General features: G+C 41.4%; 1 protein-coding gene across 1 annotated transcript in view; it reads left to right on the top strand.

The window, feature by feature from the left end:
* Positions 1-215: 215 nt before the first annotated feature.
* The window catches only part of PLA2R1 (phospholipase A2 receptor 1), a 42,411-nt gene continuing 15,876 nt past the window's right edge, over positions 216-26,750 (top strand). Inside the window, exons 1-18 of the mRNA XM_054208917.1 lie at positions 216-408; positions 3,775-4,158; positions 6,403-6,570; positions 7,662-7,835; positions 8,955-9,068; positions 9,751-9,894; positions 10,857-11,045; positions 12,537-12,694; positions 14,051-14,158; positions 19,238-19,350; positions 21,497-21,666; positions 22,164-22,366; positions 22,666-22,811; positions 23,321-23,405; positions 24,326-24,458; positions 24,926-24,961; positions 25,470-25,627; positions 26,683-26,747. Of these exons, the coding sequence (XP_054064892.1) occupies positions 309-408; positions 3,775-4,158; positions 6,403-6,570; positions 7,662-7,835; positions 8,955-9,068; positions 9,751-9,894; positions 10,857-11,045; positions 12,537-12,694; positions 14,051-14,158; positions 19,238-19,350; positions 21,497-21,666; positions 22,164-22,366; positions 22,666-22,811; positions 23,321-23,405; positions 24,326-24,458; positions 24,926-24,961; positions 25,470-25,627; positions 26,683-26,747 (2,648 nt within the window). The 5' untranslated portion in view covers positions 216-308. The remainder of the gene's footprint in view (positions 409-3,774; positions 4,159-6,402; positions 6,571-7,661; positions 7,836-8,954; positions 9,069-9,750; positions 9,895-10,856; positions 11,046-12,536; positions 12,695-14,050; positions 14,159-19,237; positions 19,351-21,496; positions 21,667-22,163; positions 22,367-22,665; positions 22,812-23,320; positions 23,406-24,325; positions 24,459-24,925; positions 24,962-25,469; positions 25,628-26,682; positions 26,748-26,750) is intronic.

Here is a 26,750-nt window from a genome sequence, read left to right as displayed (position 1 = left end):
CCACAACCCCGACCCGGGCAGACGACCCGAGCTCCACGAGCGCCGCTTCCAAGCCCCGCCCGAGCGGTCCCCGGCGGCGTCCCCCCCCCAGGCCCCCGCGTCCCGGGGACACGGACGGGGGCGGGCGGCTCCAGCGCGATTGCCGCGACCTCCCCCGCGCCCCTCCCGGGCCGGGCCGCCCCTCCTCCTCCTCCTCCTCCTCCTGCCGGGCGCCTCCGGGGTGGGATCGTTCCTCTGCCCTCCCCGGGGCAGGGCTCGGCGGGGCCCGCTCCCCCGGCGCGGCGCGGGGTGGGCGCAGTGCGGCGGCGATGCTGGGCGTGCGGCTGCGGCTCCTGGCCTGCTGCCTGCTGCTCGGCGGGGCGCGGGGTGCCGCCGCCCTCCGCCGGGACGAGGTGCCCTCCCTTCGGAGTGAGTGACGCCTCCGGGGGGCGGCCCGGGGAGGGACGGGGACAGGGACGGGGTTGGGGGGGACGCGGGGCGCGCACCCCGGGGGTCCCCGCGGCGGGTCGGGGGGCAGCGGCGGAGTCCCCGCTCCGAGCCGGGCTGAGCCGTTCGCCCCCCAGCCCCGTCCCCGCCCTGCACCGTGAGGGGCTGGCAGCGGTGGGGAAGCCCCCGGGCCTCCCCGCCTGGGGCTCTGTCCCGCCCCGCCGGCTCCCAGCGCTGCCGGGACGCGTCGAGGCGGGGGCGAGTCCCCGGCTGGGGTCAGGCCGACCCCGGCCCGGGGGTTTGGGCAGGGTGAAGGGCTCGCCCCGCACAGGGGTGAGGGGTTTTGAAAGCGTGAACCCTCGCGAATCTGCCCCCCTGGCTGTGCCTTGCGCCCTTTTCGTCTCCCCGCTTATTATTCCACTGCCTATTTAGTTGCACCTGGAGGGAGTATAGGTTATGTTTTTCTCATTTCCAATAAATTCCAGTTATTTTCTCTGTTACCACATGAGCAATTCTCACTGCTTTTTTGACGGGGAAGGAAGTGGGAGGTGAGGAGGAAGGAAGTGGAGATATCTTGTTCTCCTAGTTTTGTTACAGCCATTTATTCCCTATTAGCTATGTTGAACCTAAGTAAACAGGAACTTGGAGGTACTGGTCAGCTGTCAGCTCTTCATCTGCGGCTTCACATCAGCTTGGGGCTTCGCTTTGTTTCTTGTCTCCTTGTCCTTGTATGGAGGGGCCTGGATATAGAAGTGGGATGTTTCCAAAGGCCTCCCTCCACCCTGCCAGTTCCTAACGCATAGGCTATCTCCTTTTCTCCTTGCGTCCTCTAGGGCTTGCAAGTTTATAGACCCCTTGCAGCTCTTCATCTGCAGGACTTTGGGCACAGAATCCTACCCGACCCCAGGAGCTTTGTAACAAAACCCTTCTGTGAGAGCACCTGTAAAATGGACGGTGTAGCTTCGCAAGCTGAAAGGAGGGGAGCCTTGGAGGTGTTCCCATGGCTTGGTGTTGCTCCAGTTGTCTCACTGCCCCACTTGAGGAGAAGGCTGGGCTGGGGCCCATGGAGCTGTCACCGAGCCTGTCACCTCTTGTGTCTTACTTCTGCCTTGAGCTGGCGGTGGCCTGGCAAGCCCTCAGACCAGCACGGCTCTCTTGCCAATTGGATCGTTGTTAGTTGGGGAATGGAAACCACATTCAGAAGGGGCCTGTGTGGCTCAAGAATTATGGTCTGGCTGTTCTTGGCTGCCGAACGAAAAAGGGAAGCGTGCTATTATTCAGAGATCCTCCGGCTGGGTTATTTGTGTATACTGTGTAAGACCCTTATCTTTTCTCAGCAGTCATTGCAACTCTTAAGAGCCTTACAGATAAAGGCATTCAAAGGTTGAGAATCCTTCATCTTTGGGTTGTGGTGTTGCTCCCCTCACCCCCAGGAGCTGCTGCATGGGAGCTGCTGGGTTCTGTCAAGGTGGAGGTACATCGGGAGTTTGCATAAGAAGTTTATTTAAGTGTGAATCCCAGTATCATGGTGAATTAACTTCATTAATCAGTGTTTGCTGGTGCTAACAACATCCCAGCTTCCACTTATCTAGTAAATTAGCAGTGTATTTTCTTGGTCAACTAAGATAAGACTGCTGTGGAAGAGACATAACCTAGCATGAGAGGCAGAACCCTTTCTGGCCACGTAGATAGCGATGCCTGTGTCGCCCATGGAGGATTGGGTTGGATAAGACGATTGAAACCAGCACAAACTGCACAACTTCACAGAAAAGTCAAAAGCAAACGATCAAGCTGGGTATCTGTCACAGAGTGTTTTCTGATGGTTTTTGAGTGAGCTCAGACACCTGAGGGCTGTGGAAATATGATGGATTAAAGGAACTCTGCCCCAAATGGTTAAGGCCTTGACGTAGGACAGCTGCTAGGTGCTTGGGAGATACAATTACGTGTGATGGGCTGGTTCTCACCTGCTGCCGGTCAGAAAGGCAGTGTGATTCCGTCCTCTCTGTACGTCAGACTACTTGATGTGCTCTTCGCAGAATCTGTAACCAAAAACCTGTCCGTAGTCTATATCTCTCTTCCACTTGTGTGCGTATTATATTGGTGAGCTGATCTCCCATCTGCCTGTTACACAGCACTGTCCCACTGCTGCTTGGAAAGACTTTCTTTTCTAGAGCTACACCTAAACCGTATGTACTAAATCCAGACGCAGCATCCAGGTGGACCTCTGCATCTCAGACTTTAGATGTGGGCTATGCCAGTTTGAGAGGGGTTTTTTTAATTATAGTTACTGCTTCAAGGTGTTAGGTATAGTGAATTGCAGCAGCTGGAAAGCACACGTGGCAGAAATCATCACAGTAAAATTTCAAGGCAAAATGGAACTGCTGCTCAGGTTTTCAACACATAATCTCCCGAGGCATAAAATAAGTATCTTGCCTATAACGTGAGAGGAACTCAGTGGGTTAACTACCATTGGATTTCAGAGTGAGTGAAGTAGCTGAGCTGTTGTAAGTTTGTATTTTGCTGATTTCCAGTTCCTCAGCTGCCCTTAGTTGTTTGGTTTTTTTTTCAGTCTATATGCTCAGTTAAACATTTGTTCCCAAGACATTAAACAGCTGACTTTTTTTCACATACTTATTAAGTGATGTCACATAGTTCAATGAATTTCTACACGATTCCAAGAAAGCCGGGGTGTCAGTCTAACCTCACAACATCTGCTGTGGCCCAGGGTAGTCATGTATGGTTGACCAATATGCATCCAGTAGGGAGGGCATACTTTTAACCCTTGCCCACCAGCTCTTATGGTATGGATAAATCCTACCTTTTCTGTATCCTGTTTACAATACAGTGCAAAATATTTTCTTTCTGCCTCTGTAGTTGCAGAGAGTGAAGAATAAACATGGTGGAGAATATGGCAGTCAGCTTTAAACTTCTTAGCGTTTACCTTAATTGCACTCTCTGATCCATCCCCTGAGAATTATTTTACAATTTACGGTATGACTTCTTGTACCACTTAAACCTGTGCTCCATTACTGCGTATTTCTTGGTGACCAGTGTTTTTTTTCTTTGAACGTGACTGATGTTTTTGGGCGCCCCATGTTTTTTTGCTATCTAACTTGAGAAATATTACCCAGCCTTATTTTTGTGATCTTGCAAGTGGTCCACATGTTAAAAACTCAGCTGGCAGTAAATTTAGACCAGTACTCTTATTTTTTGAAGCACCAGTTATTCTGATAGATATTTTCAGTTTTCTTCCTAAATAGCTCCCATCTAAAACATTTGTCTTTTGATCCAATTTGATCAATTGCAGTGTTCTACAGACTGAAACTTTTTTCTTTTATTTCTCTACAGACAAAGGGATATTTATTATCCAAAGTGAAGACACCGACTTGTGCGTTAAAGCAGATGCAGTTGGCCTTGTTCTGGAAGACTGCGGTCGACTCTCAAAAGATATGTTATGGAAATGGGTGTCCAATCGCCGTCTTTTCAACATAGGCAGAAGTACCTGTCTAGGACTGAACGTCAGTAGACCAGAACAGCCGTTAAGTATGCTTGAATGTGATTCAACTCAATACTCGTTATGGTGGAATTGCGATGGAGGAGCGTTAGTTGGTGTATCAGAGTACAAATTGTCCGTTGAAAACAGCAAACGTATTGTGGCCAAAAAAAAATCGACTTCTCAGTGGAAACAGTACATGTCCTATGATGAAGACCTTTGTGAACTACCATTTCAAGGTAAAAATAAAATGTTGTCATAGAAATGTAGATGGGAAAAGTTTTCAAAAGTTCTTTTGAAGCAAGGTCGGGTGCTTATGATCCCTTCCAGCCTCTGTTGTGGTTTGGGACTCAAAGTTTGGGGTTTTTGTATCCAATAGTTGTGGTGAGCATACCACAAAATCGATTTTTTTTTTCCTTATCTGTTATGTGGACCCAGAAAAGCACCAATATCCTTGCAAAACAGGAAATAGTAATTTCAAATCCTCTGTAAAATAAAAGGGGGAACTAAGGATTTGCTGTTGCCGGTCCTGCAGCTTTCGTTATCAGATAAACCCAAAGAGAGATAAGGAAGGATTTGGAATTCCTATCACTGAAAATCAGTCTGTGGTCACAGCGTGCATGAACCGAATGTTTGCAACGTTCAGCGCCTGGACTCTGGACGTGCCAAACTTTGGAGCAGAGATGAGGCTTTTGATTAATCCCGCTGTACAGCTAGTGAAGGCGTAGGAATGTATGTCAAGATCCAGGTCTGCAGACCTGAACGGTTTTCCAGGTATAAGGACCGAGATAAACCCTTTGACTGCCAACAGCAACAGGCAGACTGTACCTTGACCCCTTCCTCGGCATTTCTGTAGAAGGAGAGACCTAATGTTTGCACAGCATGTCTCAGACTGGGGCTGTTGATTCTCCCCATTTGAACTGGGTGTTTGGGTTGCAGATCTGGACTCAGTGGTTTCCTCTGTAGGTGTAGCTGGGCTTGGCCTCTGCTAGCTCCAAAGTCATTCCTTTGGGAGCCGTGTTAACTTGGGAAAGCACTATAGCATCCAGCCTCTTCTTTAAAACCTAGCAGCGGAGTTTATACTTAAGACCAGACAGAAAATATTTAAACCCGCAAAAAGTCTTTACACATGTGCTATGTACGCATAGCGAGATGAAAGTAGACCTGGTTTAGCCCTAGTGCTGCAACGCCTGGGAGAAGAGGATCAGCCTTAGGCAGATACTTCTAGCCTGGTTTCAGGACCAAAGTAATTAATTGTGTTGTCAAAATCTCTTCCACCTCCAATTTGTATTTTCCACCTTCTACCTTAGCTTATGCACATGCAAGTAAACACAAGTCAGCCTGTTAGCCCACCAGGTTGGGGGGGGTGCATCTCTACCTTCAAAGAAATAAATGTATATAACTGTGGTGAGAGGTCTATAGCTGTCAAATTTGGTTTCTTGCCAGGACTGAGATAATCCCTTGCACCTCCGTAGGTAGCAGCATGATAGCGGGCAGAGAAGCAATCCTGATGTTTTTAAACCCGTGTTCTCCGTATCATTTGTCCATATCAGAAGGCTTTAAAGGGGATTTACAATGTGTAAACTGCTTTTTTTTATATGTGCACAGCCAGCCATTAACTCTGGAAACCTCTAGGAACCTGGCAGTACATGCTGATTCTGTAGTTGAAGGACTTTGATCTTTAGGCTATCAACATGGGATATTTGACAAACAATTTCATTCTAAGTGTGATTGTGGTTCTTTGACCTTTTATAGAAGCTCTGAGGTTAAGGAGACACTCAACTGAGGTGAAGCTTTTATTGCTTTCAGTTGCACTGGATTCTCTCGATATTTTGGTGCTCAAAGGACAATAGAAAATATTTTAAATATTTTATAAGGCATTAATTAATTGTGACAACAATTGTATGTAACGTCAGTTCTTTAGCTAGATTACTATTCCTCATGGTATGAAAACTTATTTTTAAAAGTTTATTTAATATTCCTTTGTCTTTTGCATTTCCTTTCCCATAGAATGACAAAGAGAATGGAAAAAACATTAGAAATCCACTTCATAAAGAGGGGAAATAATGCTAAATTGGTCAGTTGTCATAGACTAACAAATAAAACCTAAGTAGAGTTTGCATCCGAGCGTGTACCGATTCTGATAACTATTGTTTTATGTAGTTGTTCTGAGACGTAAGTGCAGAATTTATATGTTAATTATTCAGGCTTGGGTTGTTGGTTTTTTTGAGTGTAGTAAGTTATGAGAGCGTGCCTTGTTTCATGGTGACAGATTTCATAAAGTGTTATTTACAAATTCTGTTCACTGAAGTTATGCTGCTTATATTTGTAATGCTGTGTTATTAATTATAAATTAAAATTAGAAAATAATTTTAGACGTTTTATTTTTGTCATTGCTGCTAAAAATGGGAATAATGAAGTATGGGGGCAAAGAAATTTCTGTGGTCTGCATTCTTTTAATCTCTGCGTTTTATTTGTTCCAGAAACGTACACCTTGCTGGGAAATTCTTTTGGTTTCCCATGCATTTTTCCATTTAAATATAACAACAAGTGGTATTATGAGTGTACCAGAGATGGGAAAGAGTTTGACTGGTGTGCCACAACAACTCACTATGAACAGGATGAAAAATGGGGTTTTTGCCCAAATGCTGGTAAGATGTTGCATGTCTTCTCTCTCCCCCTGGCCCCAAGAGCATCTTTGCTCTTTATTAATAATTCTAGGACGCGCTCTGGTTTGGATTACTTCCCTTCCGTCAGAGGGGAATATCTCTTTAAAAAATACAAAAAGACGACTTTGGCAAATTTTATCATCATTTCTCATGTTTGGCCTTTGGAGACCCAAGTCCTCATCCCCAAGGCGAAACTGCGGGGGGTGAGCAAAAGGATGTTGTTCTGCGCAGCCCCTTGACCTCACCCCGCAGCTCAACCTCTCTCTCCCAGCGATACATCAGGAGCTCCTCTGAAGCGTGTAAAGTAAGGGCTGCTCGTGCTAAGTCACGTTCTGCGTTTGCACATTCCCTTTCTTCTGTGCACTACCTGGGACACGTCTTGGGCCTAACGCACTTAGAAGCGATAGCTTTAAAAATACTTGATATCGGGAAGATTTTGGATGTATAATCTTTGTGAATATTCCAGCTTCTTGCATAAATAAGCAAAATAGTATCTTCTATCAGCAGATGTGGTTTAGAAAAGCCCTCCCTTCTCAAGCTACGCTTCAGATCTCTGTTCCAAAGCATCTTAAAAACAGCTGTAAATGTGTCTTTGTAATGGGGGTTTCTGGGCAACCATTATAATAGGTGGTATTTTCAGCCTTGCTTATATTTTGTAATTATAGCAAGTCTATTCTCTTGAGTACAAGGTAGAAGGAGATCCAGTCACTGCGCCTCCATAAGTTGGGTGAGGTGTTCATGGTTTGAATATTTCAAACATACAGCTTTAGGAACAAGTGATCAGCTGGTATAAATTAAAACGTAGCTCTCTTGGCTTCATGGCAGCTGTGAAAACCACCACCAGCTGCAGATCAGCTCCTGAGTATTTTATCAACTGTAGGAAATATGGAGCAACATTTTATTCTGTTATTGCCCTATTTCCATATGTTCTTTAACAAAGGAACATGGAAGGAGTTTGTAATCGTGCTTCCATTGGGATGCTGCTGTCGTTAATTAATGGAATTGTTCAAAGTGTTGTATTTCTGATTAGCTTGTAGTCTTGGGCTGTTGGTGACGAGTCTGTTTTTGAGCAGAGAGCGGCTGCGGCACTTTTTGGCAGAAGAACCCAAACACGCACCTTTGCTACCAGTTCAACCTGGCGTCTGTGCTGAGCTGGCGCGAGGCACGGGCCGCCTGTCAGCTGCAAGGAGGGGACCTGCTGAGCGTCGCCGACCCCGAAGAGCAGGACTACATAAGTAACTTAAGCAGTGAGTAGACGCATCTCTGGGGCCCTCGTAGGAAACCTGTAGTTAGATTTGCACTTTACCCATGGAAAAGGGGTAGGCTTTGGAGCCTCATGCTGTGCGATGTGTCTCCCATTGCTGCTTGCGAGGCTGCGTCACATAACACGCCTCAGTGGAGCTGTTTGGAAAAGCAAGGGTGAAGGTGAGTTACAGCCTTAATGACCCGAGCGCAGAAGTGGTGGTAGGTGTTGTGTGAGGGTGTCATTGTCTTAATTCTCCCTCCCCACAGAGACTCTCATTCATTCTTGGTTATGGAGCGTGTTTGTTTTCTTTGGAGAATTACACAAATATTTACTGTCTCTGCAATGTGCCCTGGCGTCCCTTTCTCCTGTTAAGTCTCCTTTGCGAGCTGGACTTCACCAAATGTGAATGACGAGAACGTTTCTGCAGGCCTGAAGTCAATGTCCTGCTTGGGAAAAATGCCACTTCTGCTTTCATAAATGGATGGCATTCCTTCTCTGATAAGTCTTTTGCTTTCCCCCGTGCAGCAAGCACCTCAGACAAATTTTGCAGAGCCTTCCGACAGCGTGGCTTCCCTGGGTATTTTGGCGTGTGTGGGGAGGACCAAGCGGAGGAACGGGTGGCAGAGCCGTGGTGTGAAAGGCTGCCTCAGGTGTCTTGCCCATTGCTTCCCATCATTGCTGATTTTCAATCACAGGATATAAGCTAGGGGGAAGTTTTTAAAATTATTTCATTAGCTTTTTGATACGCCTGCAGGCTGTAAAGGGACTGCAAGTTGTTTGGTTTACAGAAAGCTGAAACAGGCCACCGTTTATGTCGCTGCTTGTTCTAGATTTAACTTCTGAGGTCAGCAACAGCTTCTGCAGGAAGGGTTTGCGGGATGAGGAGCTTTTGAAGGATGCAGACTTCTGAGTTTATTCCTTTTCATCTCTGTGTTGGTTAACAAAGTAATAGATTTTTTTTCTAAGGACAGGAAAAACAGCCTGAACTTCCTGGAGGCTAATTTGAAGTTTTGTTTTATTCCTATTGTAACAAGTCAGGACAGCAGATCTGTACCTCTAGGTATTTTAAAACACGGGGAAAGCGTGAAGTATTACTTTGTTTATTTTTTTTCTGTTTCAGGGCAGTTAAATGCCACAGACGTGATGCTGTGGACGGGCCTGAATCGCCTGGAGGAAGATGCTGGCTGGCAGTGGTCAGATGGAGCAGCGCTGGCCTTTGTGAACTGGAGAGCAAGTACTTGATGTTCCTCTGGGCTATGTTGTAGCAGTGTCAGCGTATCACTGTACGCTCTCTGGAACTGCAGCTTAGATACCAGAGGGCTGTTCCCACAGCTGCATTTGAAAAGTGAATCAAGTGAACCAGTGTACCTCTTTTCTTTTTTTTTTAGAAATATTTATTCATATTAATGAACTAAAAGCCCCTTCTAGGGACGTAGCATCGATTGAGATGGATCTGTTCAAAGCATTAATGATCCAGCCCTTTCATCATTTACTTCTAAGGGTGTTTTCAGCATTCCAATTGCATATTTAAAAGCTTTGCTCTGGCTGGTTTCATGGGAGAAAGGAGTTTCAGTTTGTTTACATTAACATGCTGTAATTAACATTAGCACGTTAACATGAGCTTTGTGACTTGGCTTGCTACATTTTGAGGTCTGTCCACCAGCAGATATAACAAAGACACTAGAGCTTATTTCAGCCTCTCATCTGATAGCAGCAGCCAAGGAGGGATTGCCTCACGTGTAAATCATGGTCAATGTTCAGCTGTCCATAGCATGGGTGTAACATTACTAGAAGTTTGGGTGTGCAGGGATGTTTATATATTCACTCAATAAGGTGCAGAGAGCCTTACAACACCATTTTACAAGTAACCATGTTGAATTTTTGTATCTTTGTGCTTCTCAAAAATGTGCTTGCAGATGTCTCTGATAACCGTTTTAGAGAAAATAATTGTGCAGTGATTAATTCAAAATTGAAGTACGGCTGGCAAAGTTATTTATGTGACTCTGGATTGCCTTTTGTATGCAAAAAATATTTAAATAAGACAGAGCATGAAACATTGGGTAAGTCCATCAATGTTACTGTAGCCTATTTGTGGGTGTGGAAGGAGAACAAGTGGAAGCCACATGAATATAAAGTCATCAGAATAGAGTCCTAGCTGGACTAAATGTATGGATTCACAAGTTTAAGGTGAATAGTTTACATTAACTGAAGTAGTAACACTTCCTTCTGTTTAAATAAAGTCATGTTGAGAGTCTTAAAAATAGCAAATAATGTTAATATACATGGCATTTAATTGGTTCCTTACATGATCAGTGGCTTACACAATACTCATTCTCTTTATATTACAATAGAGCCACACTTTTGAGTTTAAAAATAGGTTTTCATCTTTGAATTGAATTAACCAGTCGCCCAAGAGAAGAAAGTTGCATAAATGCAGCTCAAAGTTTGCAGTTAATTTTATGGCATCCTGTACTTTCAATATACAAAAAACCCCATTGTACAAATATTTTTTTTAAAGTGTTTATATAATGAGTATAGGATATATAGTACATAGAGTGCCTCAGATTCCCATTCTGTGGGAAAGGTAAAGAATTGAGTTTATTAGAACACTAATTTTTGTTTTGATAAGAACAAGTCATACAGCTTCAACTTCTTCCTGATAACTTAAAAGAAAGTTTCCCTGCTTGTTTCAGATAATGAGGTAATGCATCTGAAAAAGCTTTAGCTGATTTTGAATCAGGTAATAAGGGAGATCTAACATGTTTTAAACTGAATAGCAGATCCATTAGTGTGTTTGCACTAGTCCAGCAGCCCAAATGGTTGCATCATAAAATAAAGTGGGAGAAATTTTGTTTTGCTTGGTAGGTGATGCTCCATAGAGCATGTGTTTTGGCCTCCTTAAGTCATCTTGGATGACCGTTTTCAGCATTTGGAGATAAAGATGGGTCTAAATGTGTTGTAAGATAACATAACCTTGGCAGTTCTATCTAATATACACGAACTTTGTATGCTTAATTAAAAGATACATGGAAGTATTATGCCACTCGTTGTGACCCTGGCTGGTACCCACACAATCGCAACTGCTACAGACTTCATAAAGAGGAGAAGAGCTGGAACGATGCTTTCATCTCATGCCAAAGTGACAGTAGCGGGCTCATTAGTATATCCTCCATGGCAGATGCAGAGCTGCTCCTTAACTTGCTTGAAAGTGGTGAGTTTGGGGAGTTAAAGTGTGCAGTGTTTCTTGAAGCGTTTCGTGATGCTCTTTTGTGCAGTCCTTTAACATTGTTAGCCACTTAAGCGCTATATTGCAAGGGACACCCAAATGGTGTTTACAAAGAAGAAAGCATGATGCATGCTCCTTCTAGGAGTCTTAAAAAGGTACAGTGTCACCTTCTCCAATAACCATACTTGAAAAAAATAAATGAATCAACAAAGTAAACACAACGAGGCCGCAGTAAACCTGCTAGCTTTTGTCCTTTCCTGTTCTTGGTTGGTTCCTTGCAAACTGTTGCAAAGCATTCAGTGATCATCTATGCAAGAATTGTGCTTAGAAGCAACAACAATTCAGAGTATCTTTTGCTTTTTCAAGCTGGCTTTGTCCACACTGCAAAGTTGCTGCCGCTGGTATGTTGGCAGAGTCCCCTTTGATGGCAGCAGGGTGTATCAAAGGAGTTCTGCTAGTCCACGTTGTCCTAAGAAGTAGCATAATTACACAGGAACTTAATGAACAAAAGCTCTTTGGTGCAGTGACGCCAAGACTTTTGTTGTCATAACAGCAGCAAAGAAAAGTGAGTGTTTTGTGCCTCCAGCTGACATCGGTGTGCTGGCAGAGCCGCACAGTTTGGCCATCAGTTTAAGCTTCCCAGAGCTGGGGCACAGTGACGTGTTTTATCAACTCTGTCCCATCAGCTGTGGTTGGAGGACTGCGCGTTACACTGGATTTACTGGACATCATCTCCCGTTACCATCCCTCCTGCCGTCCATCCTCTTCGCTGTCCTGTCTGCCTTTCTCCTAGGAGATTAACCACTGTATCATCTTCCTCACCTCTATTAGCATCCTCCATAGATACCAAGTACCATTTTTTCCAGAGGTGCTGTGATGGATGGATGTAATCGTTCTCAGCTTGCATTCAGCTTCCAAATCTGCTGCTTCTGTTTCAGACCTACTCCAGGCTCCTCTTCAGGAGAAGGGCTTTTGTGCCCGAAGGCCCGTATACTTTTTCTAGCTGTAGTAGCCAGTCAAGTAAGGCATCACATCAAACCCCAAGGCTTGTCTGTCTTATGTTTGCCAGCTCCTGTGGCTACAACTGGAACTTATAAGCATCGCTCAGAGAAATCTAAAGCTGAGCATGCCATGGAAGACTATAAAAAGAAATCTTTCCCTTCCATGTCAGGCTTTCTGCCCCGTGCACTTCACAAAAGTGCACATGCTCTTGATTTGTATTTTTCAGGATTTCAAAGCTTATTATCACATATGTTGATCTGTTTTTGAAACAATTTAGTCTTCAAGGGCAGCAGAACATTATCTCATCGGTGAGGTTTCCTAAAGTTCATACAGCTACTTTTTTTTTTTTGTCCTGAAAGAAGGTAATTCTTATGAAAATCGCATGAATAATTTTGAACAGTGGTGTTGACGTTGCAGGAACAACAGGCATTATTTCTTCACCATTGAAATCTGAACTCACTTATTCTTTTACAGAAAATGTAACTGAAACATGGATTGGGTTATACAGCAATAACACGGCGGTTGTTTTTGAGTGGTCAGATGGCACCCCAGTAAAATTCTCTAACTGGCACAGCCAAGAACCTGACGCCTTTCAAAGAACAGGCCAACTCTGTGTTTCAGCACAAGGATCTGTAAGTTTCCTTTTATTTTTGAAAGAATTAGACACATGCTTTTATTTTGGCTCATAATAATTTATTTTCTCAGTGTGCGTACTTTTTTAAACCATGACCTGTAGACTTTGTCTTCCGATTCCTAATAGGTTCACGTTGTGATAAATACAATGTAGCCTTTGGAAACCAATACGTTTTGCAGTGCTGATGCGCAGAAAATTAATCATAGGTTTTGAGCTTATGGTCAAAAAAAATAATGTTACATACATAAAGCTTGCCGAAGGGAAGAGAAAAACTATGAGCAGGTATTTTGGTAAAGACAAAGTAATTTAAAATCCAAGTAGTGTATATTCTAATGTATGATGCATCAGTCCCTGTCTTGCAAGCTTCAAATTAAAGTTTTGAAAAACAGTCAGCTGTGCCTATTTTATCTTCTTGTCAATATTTATAAATTTTATGCATCTACTTAAAATTATAGAAGTTGACAGCAGTAAAACTGGGAGTAATGTTCAAATAACACAGTGTCTTGTCAAATCACAACTCATCGCGCTGTTGGGTTTTTTTTAATTTGGACATAAATTTACTTTACTTTTACAATTAACAGTACTTAAATTCACTGGCTTACATGAGCGGCACTATAATCTTTTTTTTTTTTTTTTGGTAAACTGTGTTTTGCTGAAGTGTGAAAACTGTATACAAAAGGGTTTCTGTTGTTTCTCCAGTCGTGGGTCCAGGTTGCAATCTTTAACTCATGGGAAAGCCAAGACAATTACAGTGACCTGGAAAAGTGGGTTCCCATTGGAAGCAGAAAATAGGACTTTGGTAAAATTTTGGGTTTTACATGCACAAAACCATAGTTTACTTAGTTTGCAAGTGTAAACAAACAAATGAAAATTTAAAATACAAAGGAAAAGGAAGTTCAAGTTATAATTCTTCAAGCATTATTTTTGGTACTTCTCCAGTATATATAGATGTCTGAAAATTACTTCATACAAACTTTCTTATATCTTGAGTAAGGACTGTTCAAATATAAAGATTAATCTTACAAAGAACTATAATAGGAAGAAAGTTCCTATCTATTCTGAAAAGTAAGTGCTCTGGCACGGCCGTAGTGTTAGTTAATTAAAATGCATTACATCCCAAAGAGTGATTCAAAGAGACAAACCCTTTTATATGATTGATTTGAAAAGTCCTGGTGACAGTGTTGGTAGAAATGAATGATCCGTCTAAGGATTAATTAATGAACAGAGTGAGGAAAAATTACTTGGTTTTACTGAAAAGTTAAAATAGGAGGAGGGGGTATACTCTAATGTGTGTGTATAGATATGCATGAGAATATGGATATGTACAGAATATACTTCTTCTTCTTTCCCTTAGGAGGGACGTTGGAAAGTTAAAAAATGTGAAGACAGATCTTTCTACATTTGCAAAAAAGTAGGGGAATTTAATCATGTATCTCCTGAGCTGGAATCAAGTTGCCCAGAGGTAAGGGGGTTTGTGGTTTTTGGTTTTTTTTTTTTTAGAGCCTTACTAATAAAATAGAATTATATAGTAAACCCCCTCTAAATATAGCTACGGAACTTAAGGATGTAAATAGATAGATAGTTTTTCACATTAACGACATGCATGTTTTTCTAGGAAAAATCTTATTGTTTGCCTTAAAAGTATGTAAACTAAATTTTAATGTAAGATTAAAAGCTTTCCCAAGATGCCTTTCACGGCTCGTTGCGTTGTCAGCAGTTGTGACCCAAGTTCCTATTTCTTTCTAGATCAAAAGTGAAAACCCTTTTGTCCACCATCTGTGCAAATAATGGCTGTTATATGATGCCTCGTCCCACACATGGTTTTCATACATTGAAATGGAATGTCAGGGTGAAAAACAATCCGTTTCATTGACACAGAGAATGAACTCTTCCACTCATACATTAGCATTCCTTTTACTTTCAAACAAAAATGGGAAGGAGCTCAGCTATCTAAATAGCACATTGCAACAAGTTTTCGGGCTTTTAGGCTCTGCATTCTGGTAGTAAAAGGTAATGTGTTAAAATATGATTTTATTTGCCAGCCATTCCTTTTCACAGTGTGAAGATAACAAACTTTTAGACCTTGTGTTGTGAAAAATTTATTCCAAACTCTGGAGGAGTTTTGTGAACTTTTTTTATTAGCAAAAATCTCTCTTCTCTAGCTTGCTTTATCTTTTAGCTCGTTGCATTCCTTTCTTAATTTACTGTCTTTTTTCTTGAGAAGTCAAGAAACACCACCAGTTCAGGTGAATTATGAGAAGGTTGAAGCTGTGCTGTTTTGGAGTTGGATGCAATTTTTCCCCGGATGTACGGTAGTCAGGTCCAGCGTTCTGGTCATGCCATTATGGAGGCAGAAGTTACTGCTTGGTTTCAGTTTCCGAAAGTTTAGGGTAACTTCGTTTATTTAATTTGGAGTAACGTACTTCATCCGTCAAAAATTCTGTGGGTTATTAGCGTAAGAGAGGTTTGTCACCATCCTGATCGTGTGGAAAATGTGCAGAGCATCAAGACTTCCAGTTGTAGTCAGGAGCTTGACAGGACTTCGACTTCTGGTACCTCACAGGATTGAGACTCAAGAGATTGAGTCGCTGGGGGTAGGTAGTTTGGTCTGCTCTGGCAAACTTCCTGCGCGGGATAAATTCCTGCTTGTTGATGTTTCACGCCCTGTAAAAACATATGCTGAACCCTGTTATAGTCCCTTGGTTTTGATAGATAATTTTCTTTCTAAAGTGAAAAAAGTTTCATTCATTTAATCAAAGGAAGTCAGTAGTAGCCTTACTCAAAGCTACTTTTGATTTCAGACACTTTGTCTTGACATCTCACTTTCTTTTAACATTCAGTGTGTATGTCGTTGCTAGTTACTGGCCTAATTTTCCAGGGCTAAGTCTTTATTTCATCCAGATTTACCATTTTTTTTTTCCATTTTTCTGTTGCTAACTTACCTTTAAACATACAGAATATCAATCGATGTTTCTCACATTTGATCTTCTGCTTCGTTAACCTCATACTGTCATTCGTGTTGGATTGCTGGTGGATTCTCAGGGAGTTTTGGCCTCGGGCACAGTTGTTTGCTTTTCTAAAGCTTTATAGTCTTATGTGTTATTACTGAGCTTTCATTTCATGTTGATTTTACGACTTGTGCATCAGATGAACTAGCCTTTAACATTTTCTGTGGTTCTGCTGATTGCAGTTTTTGCAATATGTCCATATCAAGTTACCAGAAACCTGAGCTCTTTTTTTCCTACACTTCTGTCATCCTAAGACATAAAAAGTGCTAAGCGCTTTCTTTCCTTAGCAGGTCAACTGTTCTTTTTTCTCAGTCAGCAGGCTATTACTGAGAAAAATATTCTATTGCAAAGGTCAGATTCTCTGGGCAGTTTTCCCCAATGCTGAAATAACAGTTTTAAACATTTTCTTTCAACCAGCTTTTGAAACAGGTTGCGGGGCTGTCAGCTGCTTGGTAATTGAGTTGGAGGTTTCTGTGTGCAGAACTGACTGTATTTGTGCTGGTGACTTTCTCCGGTCTTGAATTTATTTATTTATATGCTGCACTTTAATTAACTTATTTATTTATATGATGCACTTTAATTTGTGCATCAAAAAACAACAGCAGAGTACTAAATCGAGTGTTTGTCTTTATGGCTGTTGTAACAGGAGAGAATTGTACTTAAAAGAAGAGAATTGCTATCAAGGCTACAGAACCTCACAAAGAGCAGAAGGGCAGCTGCTCAGAATAAGGGTCCATTCAGCCTTGTGTTCTGCCTCCCACAGGTGGCTGCAAGTGCTGTTTGGGGAAAAGCAGGACAGGGCAAATGTGGATAAAGCTTGCCCCAGTTTTTCCTTCACCCCCGACCATTTAGGGGATTTTCTGAGCCTTTTAGGGTTTGTGTATCTAACAGTCCCGCGTTGGGTATCCTCTCCAAGTGCTTGATGATTCCCCCTCGAGCTCACGCGAACTCTTTACATTCACAACTTTACTTAGCGAGGAGATGTGTGAATCTGCTACCCGTCGAATGAAAAAACTCCACCTTCTTTCCCCGTTGAACCTTCCTCTTGCTAGCTTAGCTTTGTTTGTCGTCCCCAAGGTCTTGTACTGAAGTAGTCCCCCACCTTCATGGCACTCACCATTTTGTAGACCTGTGTTGTACCCTCCCTAAGGCATCTCCTTTTTCCAGGCTGAAGAGTCCCAGCCAGCTCATCTACTGCTTCAGTGGAAGCAGCACCATACGTTTCATCATCCTTGATGCCTTCCTTTCCTAATATGTTTTTCTGAGATGCAGGGTCAGAACACCAAAAAAGGGCAAAAAGTGAATTTAAAAGGACAGAGTAGCCTCACAATTCTTAAGGTTCGGTTTGACTTTTGGACTAAGCTGATGTTTCATGGAGCTTAAGCATCATAGCCCCCAAATCTTGTTCCTGTTTGGTGGGAGTGAGATAGCTGTCCCTTGCTTTATACATGAAATGATTGGGGGATGCAGGGGAGGTCCCCGTGTGCATCACTTCATATACGTCTGTACAGAATGCCATCTGCCATTTTATTGACCAATTACACAGCCTTTTAAGTTTAGAATTTCTCAACCTGCGCTTGCCCTCAACACAAGTTTACCAGCCTCTACTTACTCCACAGTTTTATTATTATTTTTTTTTAAAGTAAAGATTAGCGTCAAATAACTTTCCTCCAGTCTTTAGGCACAAAGGAAGCTTTAAGAGGAAGATTATGCAGTGCCATTTGCTCTAGATTAAAATTTCTGAGAGGTGAGGATGATTGTGTTTGCCTCACTCGAACCAGTGCATTTTTCACTTGAGAATTCCAGTGGAAGGCAACCAGACACTTGCTGTTTCTTACCTGCATCCCGATAGAGGGTTTTTTAGTCAATACTTGTCCCTCTTCCAGCCCCCGCTCCCCAAGTTTAAGTGCACATCAAAGTTAAAACGGCGTTGCTGTGTCCCCCGTGGGACTGCCGAGAGCCCGCTGTGTCCCTGGGCTCTGCAGAGCCCTCGGTGCCTGCCACTGCATTGTTCCCATGGGGATGTCCCAGCTCCTTGGTACGGAGATAGGGAAGAGCCTGCACCCGGGTGCTTGTTTCCGTCTGTGAAGCCAACATCTGAGCAATGCGTGCGTGTTGTTCGGGTGGAACCACAGAAATTGATGCTGCAGCTCCTTTGGCTTCTGTGCGTTTGTGTCGTACGAAGGGCTGTGCCCAGCCATCTCCAAGCATCCAAGGGGGATGACAGCAAAAGGCAGCGGAGTTGTCAGCCGCCCTGACAGCAAACACACTCCTAAATAGAAGCTGAAATTTGCCTCCCCAGATTCAGCAGCACTGAAGGATGTGCGTAATGTTTGATTGCCGTCCCGAATAGCTCTGCAGCAGCATCTTGTGCATTTTATTGTACCTGAGGATGGAGAGCAGAAAAAGAGCTTATCTGTTTCCCGTTTTTTCTCCTTTTGCTGTTGGTGTCTCCATCCAGCGGTGTTTGATGGTGCCAATCTGGGTGCTGTGCCCTCCCTGTTGTGCTGCTTTGTGAGCTCTCCTCCAAGCAGCGTCTCCCTCACAGAAGAGGCAAAGCGAGATCGGCTGGTTCTCCTGCCTGTGTGCGGCTTCAAGTTTAGACAGAGATGGTTTATTATCTCTTTATTCTCTTGATTATTTAAAACAGTCAAGCAGGAAGACCAGGCAGGTACCCCGCCTGAACAGGCAGAATTCATACCCGTCCTGGTAGCGTCTTCTGGACACCCAGAGATGAATAATAAGAAATAGAAGATTAAGAATAAGAAGAAATGAGGCAGGCTGACCGCTGATTGGTCTGGTTCATCTGATAAACCATGAAAATGTGCCATTTCAATTCTGCATTATTAGAATAGGATGATTGTTAATTTAAATTTTTTGGTTTTTGTTTGGAAGCTCTATTTGAAAATGAGAGAGAGAGCTGAGAGAAGGTAAATAACTAGAGTGCATTGCTGCGTGAAAGGCCAGCAATTTCTGGAATAAGTATTTCTGTTTATGGTTGAAGACAAAGGGCAGCTGTAATCCTTTTTTATAACAACTTAACTGAATCTGACAGTGTTTACCCTGCACGTCGGGTATTAGATATCAGCAATGAGTTACCACAAGTGGAAACCCAACAAGTGCTACTACACGCTCCATGCAGAGAGGTGGCCGTCGGAGGGGCCTGGCGTTCCTCCCCAGAACTCAGCCCGTAAAACAATATTCAAAGTATAAAATTGAAACAAAAGTATTTTGCGGAGAGAGTGCCTTAACTGTTGCCCACATTTTTGTCGTACCCATTAAAGATGCTATCATGTGTGCGTGTGTGTGTTAATCCAGTTTTTGCCCAATTTAAGGATTTGAACTTTAAACTTTTGTTAATTTTACCCATGTTTTCCGTGACCTTGAGGATAATTAGTCTTGAACCACAGTAGAAAGGAAAAGGGCTGTAGGGACGTAAGTGATGATCAGACAGAAGGTACAAAAGGGGATTGAGTTTTTTAACGACTATATAATAATTAATAATCTATAAAATAATGTTCGTTTCTTTTAAGGGATGGGAAAGACATGGTGGATATTGTTACAAAATCGACAGTACCCCTCGAAGTTTTGAACATGCTTCCAGTGGTTATTTCTGCCCATCTGCACTTGTATCAGTAACAAACAGGTAGTTAATCCTATTAGACAGCGTGAAGATGCCTCTAACAAGAGCTATTCTAACTTTAGGAAGCGTTGCATGGCAAAAGATATTACCGTTATGAAATAATACTCACATGAGAGGCGAGCATAATTACTAACATTGGCTAAAATCAAAGGTGCGTTTTGCTTTTTTTTTTAAATTGAAAATAAATTTAGTACAAAGCAATTGTTAGGCTAATAAACACTTAGAGCACTGTGCACACATGGGAGCATGCTGAAATCTAAACAAAGTGCTTTCTACAGAGGTATGTAACATCGTTAAGAAATTTTTATTAGTGTACTTGGAAACTCTACTGAAAAATAAAAACATATTTAATTTTTATAATCAAAATATATCCACTTTTAATCCAAATCAATTAATGTCTTATAACTGTTTCTATTTATGTATGCATTTTATGTGAGTTCTCAGCAAATAGGGGGAGAGAGTAAATGTTTGAAAGCGTTTGAAGTCTGTCTTCCCTTCCTTTGCTCCTATTTACCTGTATTCCAGCTTCAGCAAAGGCTTTCTCCTCTGCAGATGTCGAGGTGCTTGGATTTTCTCCGATCTCTTTGTGATTTACGCTGTATGTTGGATTCCCATGAAAGTTTATGACATACTGATAGATATATTACATACATACTTTAACCTCCGTGTATTTATTGTAAAAAACAAAACAAAAACCAAACCACCAAAAAAAACCAACCCAAAACCCAAACCAAACCAAAATAAAAAAACAACCACAAGGAGGAAATTTCCTCTCCCTTTAAGTTTAAGGGGGAAGTACGGTAACCACCAGCAGTCAGATGAAGGACAGCTAGAAATGTTAGGAAACCGTGGGCTACCCCACATAAGGATTCACATCGATGGGAGTCTGGCCTGCCGGCTGGTGCAGAATGCGTGCAGCGCTGTACCGCAGTACAACAGTAATCCTTTCGGGGAGAATAAAGGACAAATTCTCGCAGCTGAGCATTTGCAGCTCAAACGTCACAGGGAGCTGCGGGCGCGCTGCACAGCGCTGGAAGCACGTCTTCTGTCTTTTTCTGCTTATTTCTCTTTATTTGATTTTTGCTGGGTGTAGCCGTCGCTGTTTATTATATTAGTTCCCAGCTCCAATGTTGGCGTGGCAAAGGAGGGTACTTGTTAGTTTAGCCTTTTCTTTTTCAAATTACTGCTGAGGTTTGTTGTTCTGGTGTGAAAAATGCAAAAGCTTTTCATTGTATTGATCCTAAAATATTCATTAAAAAGCAGGTTGTAGAGGACAGAGAGTTGATATAGAAAGAGAACATGCAGAGGAAATGAAAGTTAAATAAAAGTTCTCACTCTCAGTGTGACAGATATATTCAGTTTTTTACATTAATGACATTCTTATGGTATTTAGCCATTCTTGTCAGAATATGTGAAACCAATAAGTGGTATAAGTCTTTAGCAAACTGGGAATTTACTTTGCTGTATATATTTTCATAGGAAGCTGATTAAGGGTGCTCAAAAACTAAAGCATTTCTTTGTATAGTGCTATACCAATTATATCTGAATAAATTACATTTAAGTGACAAATGGGTTACTGTATGCAACAATTATTACTTGCAAAAAGGTGTAAATCTCTCACATAACTTCAATGAGGAAATTAAAGGAGGAAAAAATAATTCCTTCTGTAGTCAGATCAGGCAGCGCTTTGAGCCCTTCAGCTCTGGTTTCTCAGTGCTATTTTGTGTGTCCAGTTCTAATAGGATGCTTCTGTGCAGAGCTTTTTCTTTTCTTTTCTTCTGTAGTTTTTTTCAGACCCCGCTATTTTTTCTCCTTCATACCAAGAGTGTCTTATTTTTATCTGTGCATCATTAACATATTCTGTCTTTACGTTGTCTAGTGTAAGCATCGAGTTTATAAAATCTTAATCTACTGTTTTTTCTATGCGCTCAAATGCTTGGGGGGAGGGGGAAATAGTGGGAAAAATTATGGTTTATACTAAAGACTTGTGCTTGAAGTTCCTCACAGCATTCTGTAAAGAAAATTAAGTACCTCTTAACGTATTCTTATCTTCTTGCATAACTTAAATCATTTCATGAGAGCTATTCACGGAGATACCAGTTGACCCATTTTATTCTAATAAGCTTTTTGTCTTGATTATTTTATTAAGGTTTGAACAAGCTTTTATCAACAGCATGGTCCGTAGCGTGGTAAAATCTGAGCGAACTTATTTTTGGATAGGATTGCAAGACCTTAACAACACAGGAGAATACTTTTGGCTAAGTGCAGCGGGGAAGAATCTCTCTGTCAGCTACACAAACTGGAACCGGTACCAGCCACGTGAGTAACGTGCTGATAAACGTGCCCCTTTAGTTTGCTGATACTTGGTTTTCTTGCTTGATTTTGGTTTATATTAATCCCAAGGAAAACATTCCAAGAAAACAAAAATGAAAAAATGAAGTAGTTGTTCATCCTTTGAAGTGTAAACCTCCTTAGCAATACCTGAGAACAGGGATGAAATAATAAAGACACTCCTTTTCAGTAATTGCTTCTGAGTTGTGGACTCCATTTATTGCTTTACTGCTGCCGTTTGCAAAAGTACTGTTTTAAATTGCATTTGATCTGCGTTTTGTGAGAGGAATCCTTTGTCACGGTTCATTTTACGAGCTCAAGTCAGCCAAGGCAGGCTTATAAACTGGTTGCTGCCCAGAGAATTTGCTACTTTTGTGAGTTCATCGAGGTCTTATCCAGAACCTGATGCCAATAAAACAGTCACTTCACCAAAAATTCACAAAATTTGAATGCTTTATTCTGATAGTCAACGCTTGCATGTCTAGGTCATGCTGGAGGCTGCGTGGCTATGCGAGGGCAGCACCCCGTTGGTTACTGGGAGGTGAAAAGCTGTAAGAACTTCAAAGCAATGTCATTGTGCAAGCAAAAAATCAATTCTTATGAAGAACCCGAACTTACTTTTCAAAAACATTTGAGTTCCTGCTATTTTGGATGGGAGTCGGAAGCTAATCTACACAACTGCTACAAGGTACATGACAAACTTGCTCTGAATTTTTCTGATTCTACATTGACTTAGGAATATGCTGTTCCTAAAATATTTTTTATAAATCATTATTTCTTTTACTCAACAAACAAAAATCAATTGTTACCATCCTTCACTATGCTTTAAAGCGAGTGAACGTCTTAAGATATGAATCAGAACTATACTTGGAATATACACGGCTTTATAGTAGGAAAACCTGCAAATAATACTTGATTTTTATGGGTTTCTGAAACAACTGCTATCCAAAATCAACTGCATTTATGGCAGTGTTTATTTTATTGCAGATATTTCACAATGAGAAAGTTCTGATGAGAAGAACATGGGAGGAAGCAGAAGCGTTATGCCAAGATTTTGGAGCACATCTTGCTAGTTTTAGCCATATCTACGAAGAGACATTTTTAAACAATTTATTATATACAATTTTTGATAGGTAAATATATATATTTTTTTTTAACACCAACAAGAGTTATCCTAATCATACTAACATGGAAAAATAATCTACAATTTAGGTTCTTCCATCCTCTTTACCTAGTGGCTGAAGCAGTCTCTACTCTCGACTAACACGAACTTAGAAATGGGTGAAAAGAAGTGTCTTAGCAACGCTGTAATGTGATTCTTTTTGAAGATGATCTCTGTAGTAGATGTTGAGCAACTCTTAATGTCAAGGTGATATTCCTGCGAGTTAACATTCCCCGTTGAAATGGAAGTTTGGCAATTTTAATCCTATTTTAACTGGTTTCATCTTTAAAGATATAATTTAGCATTTTAATAGGAAAACCAGAGTTCAAGGATACCAAAAAAGTTAAGAAATGCATTACAGAATATGTATTGAATTCAAGAAGAAATGAATATGGGTATTTGCACTATTTAAAAAATAATCTGTTTAATAGCTACAGAAAAAGTGCTTGAGAAGTGTTATTTCCTTTGTTTCCCTCATAGAACAGAAGAAAGGCAGTTCTGGATTGGATTTAATAAAAGAAACCCGCTTTCAGGAGGGACGTGGCAGTGGTCTGACAGAACACCTGTAACTATCTGTATACTACATATTTCAGTAACCTTTCAAGTCATATCTGAGCATAAGTTCACAAAAATAAGCCTTGTGAGCAAACGTTGGCCAGGAAAACTGTTCTTCATGTCCACATACTTCACTTAAAGTAATTGTTACAATAGGATTAAGAGTACAGTACTATTAAAATAGCAGCCTGTGCAACTGCGGAAGGAATTTGGTAGGGTTATAAAGGTTTGCAGATGTCTGCTCTCCTACAAAGCACTTTGTGGTTAACCCAGGTATGTGCAGAGTGAGCACAGACGTGTCTGTGTGTATATATACACACACACACATACATTGGAAAGCCTTAGAGCTGTGCTTACGTGCTTTATTTGTTCTATGACTGTTAGGTTCGCGCCTGCGCTCAGAGCTAAGTCTTTCCTTTTTTAATACCACTTTTGATTTTGCATCCTTGAAGGCGTTGGTGCCACATGCCACACTAATGGTTAGTACCTGGGATTTAAGCATCGAACAACTGAAGAGGGGTCAGCTTTTAAAATTTAATTAGTTTTCAGCCTTCAAGAACAGCGCCAGTTCTGCCAGCGCTATCTAAATGATTTCAGAATGCGAGTGTAAAATCGAGTCGTGCAACGCGTTGAACCAAAGCAAAGGCTGTTAGATGTGGGTAACCACTGATAATCATGTAAAAAACTTGTTATGTTTCATAGCTATTCAATTATCTTTACAAAGGAGGAGTCTGATATAAAATGGGAAATTTGAACAGAACATTGTGGGATAATGGACCCTATTTTTTGGATTTAGGTGGTCCTCTAGTTGTTACTTAGGATGTTCTTACCATACACGCGTCTCCACATCCTTCCTTTTTCTCCATAATGAGATTTTGAAATGCTTCATCTTGGATTGTTGTTGAAAGATAATGAATGTGCTTTTTTCAGGTTCTGTCTTCATTTTTGGAAAGCAAGTATGTTGAAGATGACTCAAGAAACTGTGGTGCGTTCAAAGTAAACAGAACGGTCTTTCCAGCACACTGCAGTGAAAAGCGTGAATGGATATGCAAAATACCAAAAGGTGACATTTCAATTAACGTACATTTTCTGTCATACCCATTACTTGCAATTCATGAGAGACAAGGAAACAAAATATCTAAAAGCCTACTTTTCAGCCACATCTGGATCTCATTGGTCTTCTGCATGAAATCATGGCACAGCTGTATGTGGCCATTAGGGTTTGTTGGCCAGTTAACAGGTCTGGTATGTGCAGTCAGTTTAAAAATGGATAGCAATGATTAGCACTTAGTTGGCAGGAGTTAGTCAAAGTTCTTATTTATAAAGGTTACTAAAAATGTTGTTTAGTACACGTGGCAATTATTTTATTCGATTCCACATTTAACTCCTTTCTTTATTGTCCCTGAATGAGAATAGCAATATTCTTCATTATTTTGATTAAATCCTTACCAGGTGAGAAAGCAATTTCAGTGAAATATCTGTCTTCATTCTTAATCAGCAATGTTTTAATTTATTTATGTATTTTTGCAGGTGTTAAACCAAAGAATCCGGATTGGTACATAGCTGGTATGAAAACATTTTCTTTTTTTCACATCTTGAAACATTATCATTTGGAAATATAATTTAAGCTGTTGATAAAAATAAAATAGCTAAAATGTTCTAAGTTAAAAATTTACATGAAGGAACTCTGTAGGAGCTTGTTGCTACAAATCAAAATCTGCCCCTCCTTTTGTTTAGGAACACTGAAACATCAGATACTACTCAGATTAGGTAAAGGAACGTTGCCTGTACTAAGCACAGGACTACACTAACCTCTCCATCGCATTCAAACTGCCTTTTTGCAAAGGCTGGGCAACCCTGTTAACATTACTGCAGTGTCACAGGATAGAATATAAACCCAAAATTTACTTTTTTTTTTTTTTTTTTCCGTAATTTGATACGTCAGATATGGTTCTGCTGTGGCATATTTGTCCCGTGACGTGTGGCTGAAGGCGGGCCACGGGGGTCACAAAGAATGAGATTTGAAATGAGCTTTTACCCCTGCACAGCACTGACTCTTTTGCTTGTTTTCTAGAGCTGCCGTGGTTGTATTATCAAGGAGCAGAATATCTTTTCCATGTCAGTCCTACAGACTGGGAAACCTATGAGTTTGTCTGTGGCTGGCTTCGTAGTGGAATGGCAACAATAAATTCTTCTGCTGAGCAAGCCTTTATTCAAAATAAAATTAAGAAGGTAATAAAAACTACCTCTCTGAAAAAAATAAACCCTCGTGCAGTAACTGGTTATTTTCTGAGGCATCTTTTGGAGTATCTGGCTGCCTGTTGCTCCAGGTAAAATCCGAAAGACGTTTTACTTCAGAAATAGTTCTCTCGTTGTCTTCATTTCCCTCATCCCTCCCTGAAGCGCCGTTTAGCGAAGCAAGTCATTTCAGAATCTGCAGCATCATCTCAGCTAACGAGCAGGTCGGTCAGCCTGCCTCAGAATACCCAAGAGGAGCAAAGAGCAGCTTCCTATCCCAAAGTTAGGAAAGTAATTAGGAGTAAAAAGAAAGGTTTGTTTCATATGTGGTGAAAAAATAAGCGCTTCCCAGAGCCAGGGTGGCTTTTCCAGTGTCCTGCACGTTCAGAACTTTGTTGGCTCTTTCCCAAAGACCCCAAAACTGCGACTATGGAGGGGCTGACCCTGACAGTGAAGTCTGTTCATAGTTTAAGGCAGAATCAAGTCAGCACAGCAATAATAACTTTGAATAACATTATTTCTTTGACTTACCATAATACTTCACCCTTCAGGACTGGAGGTCTAGAACCTTTCAGGAGAACAATCAGTCTGGAAAGCATCTCTAGGAAACTCTCGTATGAGCTATACAAAATCAGTAAATGTTAATTTGGAAACATTAAAAGCCAGCCGTATATTAATGCTAAAAGGAAATACTTGCTTTTGTCTATTTCTAGTAGTTGGGGAAAAACAAATTCTAGCCTAAGACTACAGTCCTTTTCAAGCCAAATAGGCTGTAAATTCCTAAAACTATAAATTCCTACTTTACAGAAGATACCTCATCAATCCAGTGGAAACTGGGGGCTAAATCGTGCTCTACTTACCTGAATAACCTTACTGAAGTGACATAAACTAACATGGGCAGGGTTTAGCACCTGTTCTTGCCATTGGAACCCAAGGGAGTTGCTATTCATTTGAAAACCAGCAACCTGATTTTAGGGGTTTGTTGATGCTTTAGGAAGAAGGCAACAACAATTAAATGTGTGGCAAAACTTTTTTTTTTTTTTTAATAGCTATCAAATAGTGACGTTCACTGGTGGATTGGATTGCACGCAGAAAACCTCAGCAATGAATTTCGGTA

The sequence above is a fragment of the Rissa tridactyla genome, chromosome 7 (assembly GCF_028500815.1).
Source record: "Rissa tridactyla isolate bRisTri1 chromosome 7, bRisTri1.patW.cur.20221130, whole genome shotgun sequence".
NCBI classification, from domain to species: Eukaryota; Metazoa; Chordata; class Aves; order Charadriiformes; family Laridae; genus Rissa; species Rissa tridactyla.
The sequence above is the reverse complement of the archived record's forward strand: the minus strand, read 5'-3'. Positions and strand labels throughout refer to the sequence as shown.